At 33.5% G+C, this 16,892-nt stretch overlaps 1 protein-coding gene across 1 annotated transcript; it reads right to left on the bottom strand.

The window, feature by feature from the left end:
- Window positions 1-11,901: 11,901 nt before the first annotated feature.
- Window positions 11,902-15,276, bottom strand: LOC149542558 (uncharacterized). The gene is made up of 2 exons (XM_089795736.1): window positions 14,567-15,276; window positions 11,902-14,428 (listed from the first exon to the last, which is right to left on the bottom strand). Exons 1-2 carry the CDS (start codon window positions 15,274-15,276, stop codon window positions 11,902-11,904), a joined length of 3,237 nt encoding a protein of 1,078 aa, XP_089651862.1.
- Between the last annotated feature and the right edge of the window lie 1,616 nt (window positions 15,277-16,892).

Raw genomic sequence — 16,892 nt, 5'->3', positions numbered from 1 at the left:
AAATAGTATGATATTAGACAATGAAGTATTACCACATATATGCCACAAGGTATGTAACTTGAAGGTAGACCCATGATGCAAAGGGAAATGAATCACCATCAGATCAAGATGAATCTACATTCATCGCTATCTTGCTATGTAGAGTTGCTTGACTATTATTCATAGTGACATAGTGATGGATCAACATGTATCCAATAGGCCATCACCTTTATAAGGCATAGTTAGAACTTAGCCACAAACCAAAACAAGTCCATGTTATATCCTTCATGCAATGAAATGATGTCAATTATCAACCACAATGCACCTAACTGGAGAAAGTGGACCCATACTACAAAGTAAGGAAAAATGACCTCATTTGTCTATCACCATTAGATCAAAAAGAGATACATGGATGTCACTATCTCTCTATACAAATATGCTCAACTATTATTCATAGTGACATAGTGACGATTCAATGTGTGGAACTATGGGGACAAATTTAGTTAGTGAGGTACAAAAGGTAAATGGGTTCTAGATTGGCATACTATGATTGGATAAATTCTCTGACAATGACAAAGGTGGGTCAGTTTTGCAAGCATCTTCAGATCTTAAAAGATCAATGCTTCTTGCTATGTTTCTATGGAAAGATGCATAGGAATTAGTCTTAGCGACAACATGACTAGAGGGACCCACTAGAGAAAATATAAAGGAAGCCATAGCATTTAAATCATGATCATTAATTTTTGAGTTCAATGACCAGAATTTGAAAACCTAGTGACTGTTGTAATATGAAATATATGTATTTGTCACAAAACAACAAAAGATGAAGAAAACAGGGTTATCATAAGGTTTTCTGAAGATTACAAGAAGCTGAATGATCATGGAGTGTTTTCAAGAATATTTCTGATTTGGAAACATCAATAGAAGAGATAACACATGCTCATATTGCAATATAAACTTTATATTTTCATATTTTATTCTTTATTATATGACTATTGCTCTAGCAAAATTTAGAAATGATAACAACGGACTATATATGTAATCTCATTTGATAATGAAAAGGTTGGAAAACTTGATGGTGAATGAGTGTATAATTTCATCTACTTTCTAATTAATGATCATGTTTTGTTGCCCATTCCTAGATTAGTTCTACATATAGAGTTGAAGGAAAATTGTATGTGAACTTGTGATAATTGGGTGGATTCCATTTCATTTTGATATTTGCAGTGAAAGTGATTCCATTTACTTTCCTCATATATGATTATGCTTCCTCTCTTGTTCATTTCATATCATGTTAGATAGTTTCATTGATAAATGAAATAAAAATGTATATGAATCTATTAGTTATTGGTTGGATTCCATTTCATTCAAGGCTGATAGTGAAAGAAATTCCATTTGCCCTCATATGCTTATCTCTTCATTCCTCTTTTTCATTTAGATGGTAAATCTACACTTAGAAGTAGGAGTAGAAGTTAGAAGAACTTCAAGGTAGCTTTTGATATCCATTCCATTGGGTGTTATAAGTTACTGAAATCTATTTTTTCCTGAGGTTCTTGTAGTTATGAACATCCTGGTTTATCCTTTTCTTCTCTCAAGATAAGAGCATACCCCATTTTCCAATGATCTATTAAAAACATAATTCATTGCATATAAGGGAGTTGTACCTTACAATTCAAAGGGTAGTAATGTAACACATACACTAACCCATTTCTTGGTGAACATCCTTTTGTTCCTCACATTTTGGGCATCTAGAGTCAAGGTAAAGCTAAGTTAAAAGGAGGGACAAATTGTTAACCAATAGTTTTTGGTGACTCTATTGGGGAGAGTTCAAATGAAAGTAATTTCCCTTAATAATTAGTTAGACTCAATATATATATATGAGAACTTGATATCAATTTATAGCCTCAACCTATTGAAAGTGTGGAAAAATTGTAAAAGTTGAAGACTGGTAAGATAAATTTTAAAAACACCATTTGATATACTCTAGATTCAAAATATACTAGGAGTGCCAAGGAGAAAGGAAAGAAGGAAGATGGGGTAACATTTTCTTTTGTGGACTATATCAATGCCATTTGCATGTACATGTTTACATGATATCTATCTCAAGATCAGAAGATATACTAAATGAATTCATTAATGCCATGTAATGGACATGTTGTATAGATTTTTCAGGGGGTTGGATTTGTGCCATAAATTAGTATTCACCGTAATTCATCCCGAGAAGATTGGTGTCACAATTGTGTTTACAAATGCAATAAGGGTTACAATATTCTTCAAGCATAAAGATTTAAATCAAACAAGGAACAAATATCAAGCATATAATGTTCTTCAAGCATATAATTGACACTTACCTCTTTCCATAGTTTCTCCTCTCAACTCTAACCCAAACTCTTGCCCACAAACTATCTACAAAATTAAATGAAGTGTTTTACTTTTCCGTTTCTAATATGATCCCAACAACATCAAAATTTTGATGAGAAATTTAACTAATGTCAAAATTTTGAGGAGAAACTTAACTATCATCAAAATTTGATGTTGTTAAGATCATATTTTTAAAAAATTAATTTAATAAGCCAAATTGACTCATCGTCAAAAATGTTGGTCAACAATGGAGGCCTAATGACTAGTAAATCTAATAGACCTAGTAGTGAGTTCAACACAAATATGCTATAATTGTATGTCATAACACAGTCCTCTAATTCATAAATATTTCAATTAGAACATAAGTGATGTACTCAATCCTAGTACTATTTCTTGTGAGCTTTTTAGGTGTTTTGTGTTCAATATTTATCAAGTATGTTATCATTTTATTTTCCATGAGTGAGATTCGACAACCTTCTATGCCTATTGAAAATTGGGATCCATAGTTCTGATATACATTTTAATTTTGCTGCTTCAAGTCCCTTGTTTCCTTCATCTTACCCAAGAACATTATCTAAATATCATGAGCAACCCATTATTGGCAGACATTTCAAATTTGTACATCTAAGACCACTATAAATAGTTAATATTACCAAAAATAAGGCACTAGTTATGGGTAGCTTGTAGGGATTACACCAAGATTGAATTGAAAGAAGATTAGGAGTACACTACATGATGTCTAGCATAAAAATATCCATATTTTAGTAATATTCATATCAATGTTGTGCTCATATGCCTATTTTTAAAAAAATTGGCTATAGAGAGATGGTTGGAGTGTCAATTTAATAGGGTATAATAGTGAAGGAGATGAGTGCCTCTTAGTTGCAGAATATATGCCCAATGATATCCTTGAAAAACAAATTTTCCATTGTAAGTTGCCGAGTTTACTCAAAGAAAGCATCATTGTGAAAAGAACATAGGATTTTATTTTATAAACATAAAGTTTATTTATCAGAATAATTTAAAGCAATATGGCTAACTCCTCAACAATTATTTATATTTACTATCTAGGCAGATGAACATATTGTCCAAAAATGGATGCATAAATTGATTTGAAGTTATGATTCCTTTGGAGTTATAAAATGTTTAAATATTATACAAGTCTTGAAATGGTGAGATTCCTATATGAAGATATAGTTAATTTGTATATCATATGTCATGTTGAGGTGTAATGTGAGGTCTCTTGGGTTTATTGTTAGAATATATAGTCCATTGATATAACTGAGTGGGGGGTGAATTAGTTATCTAACTATTATCACAATTATCAACCTTAAACAAACTTAACCATATGAGTATTATAAACTAAAATCATAGCAAGATAATCATACACAATAACACCAGATATGTTAACTAGGCAAACCCTTGATCAAAGGGAAAATCTTGATGGGGATGGTACCCACAAGATGATGTACTAATATAAATTTTCTTTATTAGAGGATGGACATTGTTAGGAGTCTATAAATACATTCAGTTCATATGAGTTCTTGTTATGAGACTTTGAATCCATGTTAGGAGACTCCAACCCTATTAGAAGTTGTGCCAACCCTACAAGGAATTGTGGAAGATAGCTAGACCCCCTGCCCAAATAGCTTCTAGGTCAAGACTAATGAACTCACTATCCAAATGATCTCTATATTATTCTTTGTAGAATAATAGAATTGTATTGTATTGTTCCTTCATCTTTTTTTGTCATGTCAACCAGACATGTACTCCTTATCTTATAACTAGATCAAAAATCTCACATACAATAATCCCTTGAATCACTTACACGCATTCCTCAAGAACTTTGCTCCTTTTCACACTTTGCACATTCTACAATGATCACCATACATTACAAACAAGGAAAAAATCTTTTCTATATATCATATCTTTAAAATAATTCCTTGAGTTGGCCTTGAAGCTTTCCCAATTAATTATAAAAAGTTAATTAATTTATTACAATTATAATAGCACTATCAACTCACATTTTATATAAAAATTGTTAAAAATTGGATAATAGTGATATGTAATTATTGTCATTTATGGAAACACATGATGTACATGCTTATAAGAAACCTCAGAAATAAAGATACTTAGTGTTTGGGAATCATAAAATTGTCTAAGTATAGAATTTTGTGTACAACTATATATTGTTTTGTTTATGACTTGTTGATGATGTCATATTATGACTAGCAAAGTTAAATGGAGATAGTATACATGTTGATGATGGCATATAACCTCAAAAGTCAGTATACACTATACGGGATTTAGATAATCAATTTGAAGAGAAAAAGGACAAAAGAATCAAAGAAAAGGATTATTTTGTTTACAAGATAATTACTTGTCTAATTAGGGTCAACATTCTAGATGCACTCTAAGTTGGAAAAGGAGATTATGGTCTTAGCTAACCTAGCAACAATTTTTGTAAAGGCATGGTATTTATGCAAAGAACATTTTGCAATAAGAAGTGAGAATTGTGGAAATGCAAATTGTAGGATTGTGATTACATGTGAACTTTTATGAAAGTGATTTATGCCAAATTTTATATGAGCCATTTGGTGATCCAAGATTGAGTTGAAGATCATAGATTAATCAAGAAAGAAGATATAGTACTTATATTCTATCCGATTACTTATTTGAGTAGTGATCTCTTCTTGTAACTAGAAGTGCATATTTGGGCAATGTGCTCATCTTGCATCTACTATACTACAACTTCTAATAGGGTTGGAATCTCCTAACAGGGATTCAAAGTCTCCTAATAGTGACTCCATATACTGAATTTTCTCATTGACCCCTAATAGGGTCCATCCTTTAACAAGGAGCTTATATATCATTATATTATGGGTATCATCCCCACCAGGGTTTTCCCTTGGCCGTGGTTTCCCTAGTTTAAAAAAAATGGTGTTATGAGTTATCTTTGTGCATTGTTACTGATATTGTTCAACATTACTTTATTACTTTGTTATTCATGGTTTAAATTAAGAAATAATATCTAGTTGGTGACTTAAGTTTGTAGATTACTTATTCACCTCCTTCCCCCCCCTCAGTAATCCATATTTCTATCAAAACTTCACACATGTGATACTAGCACTCAAGCACTTGATGATGTCATTAGCTATGTGAAGCCCCGCCAGGGAACCCAAAATAAATTAACCTAAATTTTAACTAAGTTTATCAAACAATTTTTTAAGACAAGAATTAAACAATAGATAACATATAGCGAATGCATTAACTTACATACATACAACCACCATAAAAAGATTACATCTCCTAAGGGTTCCATGACGTTGAATCACATCTAAGTTTAATTCATACTAAATCCAATATATAATAAATACACATTAAAGAATAACTATAACTATGAATCCATTTAAATAAATATATAATTACATCATCTCATAAGAATATACGAATCTACTATACAAGTCAGAAGGTATGAAAAGCTCAAAGTATATACAACATACATAAAATACATCATCTCATAAGCTCTATGATGAACCAAGTACAATATAATAGGATATAACCATTCGATGGAAATATAGGATCATAATGAAAGAATCAACTGCACATGTACATCCAACAATGGCATCCAAAATTAAATCTCAATGGTATAAGAAAAATGCACTACCACCCAACCTTGTGGAACCTAAATGGCTTACTCCCACTACGCTGAGGAGATAAACTCAAGTCTTATATGGATATCAAACCACAATTCAAAACCAACATCTAGGTCAAGGAAACACCTGAAAGAAAACTATCTCAAGGGTACCAAGACACAAGTATCATCTAATCTCTAGAGGCAACAAAGACACATAGGAAATCTAATATGTAAATGGGAAAGTGTCATCACATGAGTCAACTATAAGGTTACCCTAGAAACCACTCTGGACTTCGACCCTCATCTCAATGTGACAATAGTATCCTTTCGTACAAAAAAGATATACTAATGAAGCAAGGTCACAACTAAGCATCCTCTCTACTCCCATCCTAGCATGTACTAGTGCTCGAGGCATGGGTAAGGAAAAACAATGACTCTTATTAATTCATTTTAAAACTCATTTAATGAAATATTATCACTTACTAAAATAACTTACAATGGATTACTCAGGAAACTCCTCTTGGCTTCAACTTCTATTGCAAGACACTTCCCAAGGTACACATAGATTACCTACCCTAGGCTCATAAAAGTACAAATAATAGAATCACAATTTTCACCTTAGCCCTTTACAAGCAACTAGAAAGCTCCTATAGATAAAACCCAAAATTTGCCTTAGTCCTTTACAAGCAACTGGAAAGCACCCAAAGACCAATCTCAATATGACCCAAGTCCTATAAAAAGAAATTAGAAAGTACCAAAGGATAAAACACAATAATCACCTAATTCCTATACAAGCAACTAGAAAGCATCAAAGATAACTAATTGAAGACTCAAATGTTACACTAAAAAAGTCCCACCATTCAACTTAGTTCTATACAAGAATTGGAAAGCAATAACAACCCACATATCAAACTCATCATAGAAGACATGTGACTACATCATGATGATTGGGTATAAAAGATCGTGTACATAACATCATCATAGAAAAAAACCCCCAAGCCTTTGGTAAACATGTTGATTGGTCAAAGTACTAGGTCAAACCTGAACCCCAAATCACACAATAAGAAAAACATCAAAAAAGTGCATAACAATGTAACTTCCATAATTCATTCAATTTTGAAGACACATAAGTTCAATTTTCACTATAGGTTTTCAAGTTTGTCATTTTGGTTTTCAAGTCATGGGTTTGATAACGTTCTCAAGTCCACACAAGTCTCAACTCTCCACAAATCAAAAAATATATTTTAAACATAAAACCTCAAATGTAAAACCATACACATGTCATCAAGGTCTTTTAAACATTTGTTTTCATAGTTTGTTAGGTTTTCTTCAAAAATAAGAGTTTAGTATACAAACAGGGTTTTAGTTCTCATTTTCAATTATTACAATTTATAGAGTTTTTTATTACAATTAAGGTTTACCTATTCGTCTTCTGAAAGTATTATAATTACCAAGGTTTTCAAATAATAAAATTTCCCCAGTATTACAAATCATTTTCATATATCTGAACCATATAAACCCATCCAAGGTTATAAAAGAGAACATTAATTCTCTTAATTATTTTTTTCGATTTTCAATTTACTTTAAAATTGTATTTAAATAATAGCGTAAATTCTCAAATAACTAAATTTTAAATTTTAAAAATACTTATTAAAATTGTTAATAATAATAATTATCAATTATTACAAAAATAATTTTATATTTATTAATCTTTGGAAAAAAAATTCCAAAATGGAAACCTGCTAAAACTATAAACTTTATTGAAATAGAAACTTGCTAAAAATGGAAATTTCCTTGAAATAGAAAGCTACTACAAATGGAAACTTTCCTGAAATGGAAACCTACTAAAAATTTAAAATTTCCAAAAATAGAAACCTACTAAAAATAGAAACTTTTCAAAAATAGAAACCTGCTTAGAATGGAAACTTTCCTGAAATAAAAATTGCTAAAAATGCAAACTTTCCAAAAATAGAAAGCTATTAAAAATGGAAACATTCAAAAAATTATAACTTGCTAAAAATGGAAAGTTTTCCAAAACTGAAACTTGCTAAAAATGAAAACTTGCTAAAAATAGAAACTTTCCAAAAATGGAAACCTATAGGAAATTTAGAAAACATGAGTTTCTAATTCTTAATTCATAAACAGATGATTTCAAAACAAGGAACAGTGAAATTTGCAACAAGGGTTTCAACTCAATTGAAATTCTAAAAATAGATTCATAAGAAAACATGAAGAAGATAGAAATTTCAAAGGATGAATCTATTGTGCAAAACCCACAAGATCTTACCTAGATTTGATGCTTAACAATGGATGCACAAAGCTTGCAAGTAATTGCCTTTTTTTCTAAAAACCCTCTTCTCTGATAATTCACTCCTCCAAATCCCACTGTGGAGAAATGAATTCTAATTGCCTAGTAAAGAGCTTTACCCCAAATTAGGGCTTCAATTTTACAATTATGTGAAACCCTTTTTCTTGAATTACTTTATTATATTTTAATTTTCATGCACCAACTTTTGCAATTAATTAAAATAATCTTTACTAATCAACTCCTTTTCTCTCTCTTATTAAATCACGAAACGTTTTAAATCAAATATTTATTAATTTAACTAATAATATTATTTAGAGTTTATTATTAAAATGGAACTCTTGAATAATAATTTTTAAATTAAATAAATATAATTACCCCAAAATTTGAACTTTAATTAATTCTATAAATTTAATTCTTTTATTTAATTAATTAAATATATTTAAATATTAAATTTTCTTTATAGAATTTTCATTAAATTATCTTTTATTTTGATTTAATTATAACTGAAAATCGCAACATACCCACAAGACTAAAAATGACAACTCAATTGAAGACAAAGAAAATAATCCAACTCTAGGGTTAGAATCGCGAATCCATGTCACTTGACGAATTTAGATAGTAAAAAACTTAGATACTTGTCCTACTTTCTAGGACAATTGGCTTAAGGTTAGGATTTGGACCTAAGAATTATCTCCCCACTTTTACCATTAAGATATTGTGATAGAAGACACTCATCCTAGCAATTTAGGGAAGTCAATGTCGGATACCTACAATCTACATAAAATCCACACATGTACATACACATATAGCCTAAACTAAACAAGCGATTGTGAAATGTGGTGCATCATGTAGATCCCGACTAGTAGGTGACTATGACTTCCTCCTTCAACCACATCAAGAACATCAATCATAAAGTAAAATATACAAGTACGCCATACACATAAAAGTATAGGGTACATAACCATAAAATTACATATAAATGATCCATCTACTAATCATCATGAGATAAATGAAATCACAAAATGAACATACATATATCATCATCAAAATAATCATGAACACATGGAATAACTAACTCATCAAATATATCAACTAAGTACAAAATAACATATAATCAAATCTGGTAACCAAGTACTAATGATCATAAAACATAATCATAAAACAAGCCTAAAAGAATCCAACAATCCAACATGAAAAGTCAACTAGGGCTACACATTACAAGCTAACTGTCATCAGCCACTATTTGACTATACATTTTCTCATTGCATCTGAGATGTAAGATAGTGAACAAACACCATAAATTACTTTCACAATAATCTTTCTCTAAACTGCTCTTTGTAAATTAGGTACAACTTTCATATGGCTTCGACTTAGACTCTACTCACTTGACCACATCATCAGGACACAGTGTCAAACATGTCCATGAATGTGCATTACTAGATAATCAAACTACTGTCTATACCATTAAGATCTCTGTCTGCTACTCAACCAGTCTTTACAGAAACCATGATATGTTGATGTCAATGACAAATACAGTCATGAATGCAACATGTCAATACTTTCCAATCCTCAGAATACTCCCCCAAAGTAGTATCATCAACATTCATGCTAATATTTATTGATATAGTTAATTTGTACACCATATTTCATGTCAGGTGTCTATAGTTGTATGTGGACAACAATTCTCTGCATGGGTTTAACTTTGTAATTGAAATGATCCCACTTATAATATGTATGAATATTGTACATGTTTGGGAATCAATTCCATATATGCAAGAATAAATTTGATGAAAACGTAATAGAAGTCTAGCTATTATGTTGTTATTAAGATTCATGAGTATCTAAAGCTAATGTGTTTTTCTCTCTCTAAGTTGTTGAAATGCATAAACTATATGTTATTCTTGTGAAGGTTTTGCATCCTATTGTAGGGGAGCTTTTTCTATGGACAAGCCATCCTATGCCTCTCTAATTTATTCTTTTTTGTTGCTACCACTTATATAACATTCTACTTTAGTTTGGACTTGGACCATTCCTTTTATTTCACTTATATCCCTTTCTTAAATATAGGCTCACCATTGTATTCATCTTTTTCATATCATTTTTCCTCAATTGACCTTTATTTAAGCTTTTATCTATGGATTTTTCCATCTCCTATGATAGAGAAATTTGGGTATTAGGCACCAGCTAGGTATTTTCACATGTCAAGAGTATCATGTGTTAAATATTACTACTTTGCATGATAGTTTTTTTCATATTTTGATCCATCTCTATAATCTTTGTTGGACTATTATGCAATGTAACTTTTCCTTTCAAATGTAAAAATTTCTTGAGTCAAGAGTACTAACAAACTAGACTTTTCTACAATGAGTTTTTTTTTAGTGTAAACCTATATTTCCATTATACTTCTACTATATTCTACTAAAATTTTCCTTTGCTATAGCTAACTACTCACCTTGTTCTGCTATACAAACATTTGTAACACATATGGACACTTGTGACCAATGAATTCTTCGAACACATAAGGACACTTGTGACCAATGACTTCTTTGAGCACATGGACCTCCACAACCTCTAGCAAGAAGAAATATCTACTGGAATAGCAGCAAAATGTTGCTTATACCAAAAAAAGACTAATAACATGTAAAACCCTGCCAATACAAACTTGTACAACATGCACTCAACTGAAAATACACCATATACCAAGTGAAATACTATTCCAACTTGTGTCAATATCAACACTAGTCTCCTACAAGGAACAAACAACTATGGCTTTTAAAGATGCTTTACATGCAACATGCCAATGCTATTGGTCTACAAGACTTGCACTACCATAGATGTATCTACCATCTATAGTTCATAGCCTACTCCAATACCATACAGAACCAATGTTCGGAGTTGACTTCAACACCCTATGGAACCAACATATTGTACAAAGAAGGGGCCCAGAAGGCACATATTTAGCATTCCCTCTACACGAACGACTCAGCATAATTGTTGAAGACCAAATACCAACATGGACCTAGTAACCAATTGTACATTCCACCCAATACAAATCTTGTACTAGGCTTTGTACTGGTTCAACATGTCTAAACCCACCACTCCTCCAGACAACACAAAGTAAATAAACAAAAACAAATGTGAATATTGTAAAAACACAACATATCTATAACTTATAATCTATTTTTATAAATAGATTGTATATCAACAATTTATTATCTATTTTTATAAACAGAGTGCAAATTTCCCCATATAGATGTATCTATGATTGCAATGGTGCCACCTAACAGACAACAATAAAATTTTCACAGTCAAATAAAACCACAAATGACTTCCATTTTTAATCTGTAAACTTCTAATACACTTCAACTCACCCATTGCACCCTTAATATGTTTTTAAAAGGAATATATCAGGAGGCACACACAATATAGTGTATGTAGAGCACTTCTAAGCTGGGAAGGAGAATTATGTGCTTCCTATGCTACATGGAAACTGAAGAATTATGTGTACCCTTTTATCTTTAATTGTTTAGTATATCACCTAACAAGAAATAAGGAAACTGATAAATCTTGTCAACAAGTAGACTACATGGAAACCGAAGAATAGACCAAACAGCGTCTAGGCAGTGACGGCAGATGTAGATGTGGACGTGGATGAGTGAAATGTAAAACGAGGGCGGTACTTCAGACTCCAGCTACATGTTTTAGAATCCACAACTCCGTACAAAGCTCTCATTTTGAGGTACCTCATGCTGTACCAAAGTCTGATATTGTTCCACCATACAATCCCCGATATTGTTCCACCAAATGCGATCCCGAAGCCCATCCCCACAGCAATCATGGAGACTCTTTCATCTATTATATCCCATATTGATTTGCCTGCACCTTCTGTCGATGGAAGTAGAGGAGTTTTATTCTTGGGGCTGCAACTCTCTAGAGGTTCCCCGCACAAGCACGGAAGGTTCTTCTGGAATGAAGTGGCGTCGAAGGTCTGTAGCTGCGTTCCTTTTGGTATCCGTCCACAAAGCTTGTTGGAAGATAGATTCAACGAGGCCAGCTTGGTCAAGAGAGACAGATCCTCGGGAATTCTCCCCTCCAGCTTGTTTTCAGACAAATCTAGCTGCTCCAGAGTTGATATCCACCCAAGGGAACCTGGTATCTCACCTTCCAAATGGTTTCCAGACAGATTCAGCAATCTCAGGCTGCTCATATTCCCCACGCTTTCTGGAATCTTTCCGTTGACATTGTTACATGACAAATCAAGTATGGTATTTGATGTCAGCACATATTCCACCTTGTACTCTGTTCCTTTTATTACAATGGGTAAGTCCTCATACAGTGTGTTTCCACTCAGTTTTGGGTCTCCCAGCTTTCCGAATCCCGGGAGACTGCCAAGATTAGTGGGTATTACTCCATCAAACTTGTTGTTTGATAAATGTAGCACCTGCAGATTCGTGAGGTTTTCCATGGACGGAGGAAGACGACCATGAAGCTCATTATACCCCAGGCTCAAGACTCTCAATTTCTGAAAAATCGTCAGATACAAAGGAAGGTCACCTCCCAAATGATTGTTTCTGAAATCCAACAGCCGAAGATCCATGGAGTTGGCCAATGATTCAGGCAGAGTCCCGGAGAAACTATTGGAGTGTGCAGAGAAAACTTGTAAAGAAGAAGAAAAGTTCAGATACAGATTTCCATGAAATGAATTCTGCGACAACTTTAGCCTCCTTAAAGATGTGCAGTTGCTAATTGTGGGAGGAATTCTTCCCGACAAATAGTTGTCCGACATATCTAACTCCTCCAATGATACCAAAGCACTGATAGATTCAGGAATACTCCCAGAAAGGTTATTGCTCTGGAGCAGCAGCTTGGTAAGATTCTTGAGCTTGCCGATACTTTGGGGCACAGAACCAGTGAAGTTGTTGAAATGAAGAAACAGGTTTGTTAAAGATTTGAGCTCTCCAATGGACTCGGGTATCATGCCCGTCAGATTGTTGTAATGCAAAGTTAAATATTTTAATTCTTGGAGGCTTTCTATATCCTCTGGAACTAGCCCTGTCAATTGATTGTTGTCCAAGTGAAGGTTTTCAAGCTTGCTCAGTCGACTTATTACTTGGGGTATGGTGCCTGTTAAACAATTTGTGCCCAGATTTAGAAAAGTTAACTCTCTGAGATTTCCAATACCATCGGAAATGGCTCCCACGTAATTGTTTATACCTAAATTTAAGCGCTTGAGAGCAGTGCAGCTAGTTATACCTTCTGGAATTTCCCCATGCAAGTTGTTAACCGACATATCTAACTCCTCCAACGAGACCAAAACACTGATAGATTCAGGAATACTCCCAGAAAGGTTATTGCTCTGTAGCAGCAGCTTGGTAAGATTCTTGAGCTTGCCGATACTTTGAGGCACAGAACCAGTGAAATTGTTGAAATGAAGAAACAGGTTTGTCAAAGATTTGAGCTCTCCAATGGACTCGGGTATTATGCCCGTCAGATTGTTGTAATGCAAAGTCAAATATTTTAATTCTTGGAGGCTTTCTATATCCTCTGGAACCAGCCCTGTCAATTGATTGTTGTCCAAGTGAAGGTATTCAAGCTTGGTCAGTCGACTTATTACTTGGGGTATGGTGCCTGTTAAACTATTTGTGCCCAGATTTAGATAAGATAACTCTCTCAGATTTTCCATGCCATCGGAAATGTCTCCCACGTATTTGTTTACACCTAAATCTAAGTAAGTTAGGTGAGTGAGATTGAATATGAGTTGTGGGATTGTCCCTGAAAAATTGTTACCGACTAAGGAAAGAGTGGAGAGGGGTAGCACGGAGATACTCTGAGGTAGGGATCCGTTTATTCTGTAGTTTGTTCCAACATCAAGCCACACAAGATTGCTACAGTTTCCAATTTCTGGAGGGATGGAACCTGAAAGGTTGCCTGGGCCATACAGCGACAATTGTACAAGCTGTTTCAATTTCCCTAGTTCGGCTGGAATATTGCCTATCAGTGAGTTATCCCCCAGAAACAACTCCTCAAGTGATGAACAATTACCCAGAGCTGCTGGGATTCGAGACCCCAGCCTGTTAGATTGCAGACCAAGCGATTGCAATTTCTTCAACATCCCCAGTTCAGACGGGATGCCACCAGTCAGGAAATTGTTTGAAATATCAATGCTGGATAAAGCAGGACAATTACTAAGAGGAGGGATGCCGCCAGTCAATTTATTGTTTGAAATATCAATGAAGGATAAAGCAGAGCAATTACTGAGAGGAGGGATGGTACCTGTGAGACTGTTATAGCCGAGGGCCAAATCAAGTAGAGACGTGCACTTCCCTAGAGCATTTGGAATGCTCCCGCTTAGATGATTGAAGGACAAGCGGAGATGCTGTAAGTTGCCCAGGCCACCGAATTCTTTTGGTATGCTCCCTGTCAAATTGTTGACTGAAAGTCTGATCCACTGGATATGCGTGCAATTGGCAAGAGATGTGGGGATGGAACCCACCAGCCAATTTGATTTTAGGTCTAGTAGTCTCAACGCCTTCAATTGGCCAATCTGAGGTGGAATGCTTCCCCTCAACGAATTATCAGAAAGATTGAGAACTCCTAGTAAAGAAAGGTTCCCTATGAAGGGTGAAATAGTACCTTCCAATCCCAATTGAGGCAGAATGATGGCCACAACTCGCTTGGTATTCTTTCTGCACCAAACGCCATTCCACGAGCACACATTTCCCGAATTGGTGGAAGTCCAGTTGGAAAGGCAGTGCATTGGGTCTGCAGTAATGCCATCTTTGAAAGAGAGAAGGGATTCCACGTCTCTCTTCTCAAAAACATCTTCATCGCCATTGTCGAGCAGCGTACGGCCTTTCACAAGAGAATACATCATACTAATCAAATCATGATGGGCATGTAAGGCAGAGGCATGAGAAGAAAGTGAGGTGTTGTAAATGGGCAATGAGCTGGTTACTGTGAAAGCCAGTGCCAAGCCTACCCACACGAGCATCTAAATTAGTGCTTGTCGTGTCTTTTGACTGCTGCGATCCATTTTTTTAGTACTGAAACACATGAATGGCTTGAAGACTCATTGTGGTCGCCTGTATATATCTCGCTTGCCATTCCTTCTGTTCCTCACGCCGTATTGACTCGTGTTCCTCACGCCGTATTGACTTGAAGACTTGACATTTTGATAATTAAAATGTCCATGCCGGCATCAAAATGGTAGTTTTTTAGTTAAATTTAAATTTCACATACAGTACTAAATTAATTTTTAATTTAATTATTAAATACAGTTTTGATGCCGGCATAGACATTGGGGTTGAAAACCATTTGATGCCGGCAGATCCCAACTTCTGATGTTCATGACAAAGTTCAATTTTTTAAAGTTGTTTTTTCAAATGTCGACAGAAACTGGCCTGCCTCAAAGCGCACTGTTCTAATAGAAATTAGGATACTAATAAAATTGACTTGTTCGAATGGCCTTAAATTTGGAGGATACTAATGAAATAATTCTCTAAGCCCCGCCAAATTTTGGAGGATGAAGAACACAGTCTAGATGTGTAAATGTTACATTTTTCTTCAAGCGCGTTCTTCTTATATTGCTACGTCCGTGCCAGTTTAAGTGAGGGCATTATGTTGTCTATGTTACATCATTTTTTTTAAAAATTTATTATAATCGATATTAATGTGCCTATTGTGATTGGGAATTTTATTTTGTTGTGTGTTACTACTGTATTTATTTATTGGTAGCGAATTCAAATATATTTTAATAGCTAAATTATATGTTTAATTACTTTTTATTTTTCATTTTATTTAAAAAAATTGTTGAACTTTTTAATTTCAATACTTTTTAAAGTTTTTTTAAAAATAATAATATACAAAATTTAATAAGATTTATACAATTAAAAAAGTATTCTACTATTATTTAGATACAAATACAAGTGCAACAATAGGAAGGAAATGCAAAACATTAAAATTTTAAATCATAGTTCTTAGGAGGTATTTTTTCATTATGTGTTTTTATAATGTGCTAAATTATGATGCTATTATTATTCAATTATGTAAGATTGAGTTGAATTTATTGAGATTTATATTGACACAAACTCATCTCTCATGAAAATCAATAATGCATATAACACTTATACCATATAGGTAATGATCATAGAATTGAACTATATTAGAGGAGAGTTGTATCTTAATCTTACGATTCAATTGATGAGCTAAATGGTTTATAAAGCACAACGCTTGTTAAATATTTCACAAAGGGGAATTGAAGATTGCCTCTCCTTTATTTGGTTATTTTGGACACCTTGCCAAAAAGATGCTTATTTGGTATCATATTTGATGATGTGGCCTTGAAACTTAAGTTATAAGTAAAGGACTTGTCAAATAAGGTGTTGCAAAAATTGGGAGTGATTTGAAATTTTCACACAGGATTTTGAGAAGCACAAAGTTAAAGAGTTCTCAATAAATAGGTCATCTCCCCTATAAACATTATATTAATTAGTTCAATTGAAAAGTTTAATGTCATACACATCTAGAGGGTGGTAAGTTCAAATATTCTAGAATACTATTTTGTAATGGTCAATGTTGAAGGTCTTAATATATAAATAGTTTGCAAAG

This window comes from Cupressus sempervirens, chromosome 8 (genome assembly GCF_028749045.1).
Source record: "Cupressus sempervirens isolate cs-2001-9-10 chromosome 8, ASM2874904v1, whole genome shotgun sequence".
NCBI lineage: Eukaryota > Viridiplantae > Streptophyta > Pinopsida > Cupressales > Cupressaceae > Cupressus > Cupressus sempervirens.
Note: the sequence above shows the minus strand (reverse complement) of the source record. Positions and strands in the feature narration are given on the sequence as shown.

Excerpts from the sequence above, each read along its gene's own strand:
- LOC149542558 (XM_089795736.1), bottom strand. The coding sequence starts at position 15,276 with ATGCTCGTGTGGGTAGGCTTGGCACTGGCTTTCACAGTAACCAGCTCA. Across the intron at positions 14,429-14,566 it reads TTGGCCCTCGGCTATAACAG|CCTGACTGGTGGCATCCCGT; the intron begins TCTCACAGGTAC and ends TTCAAACAATTT.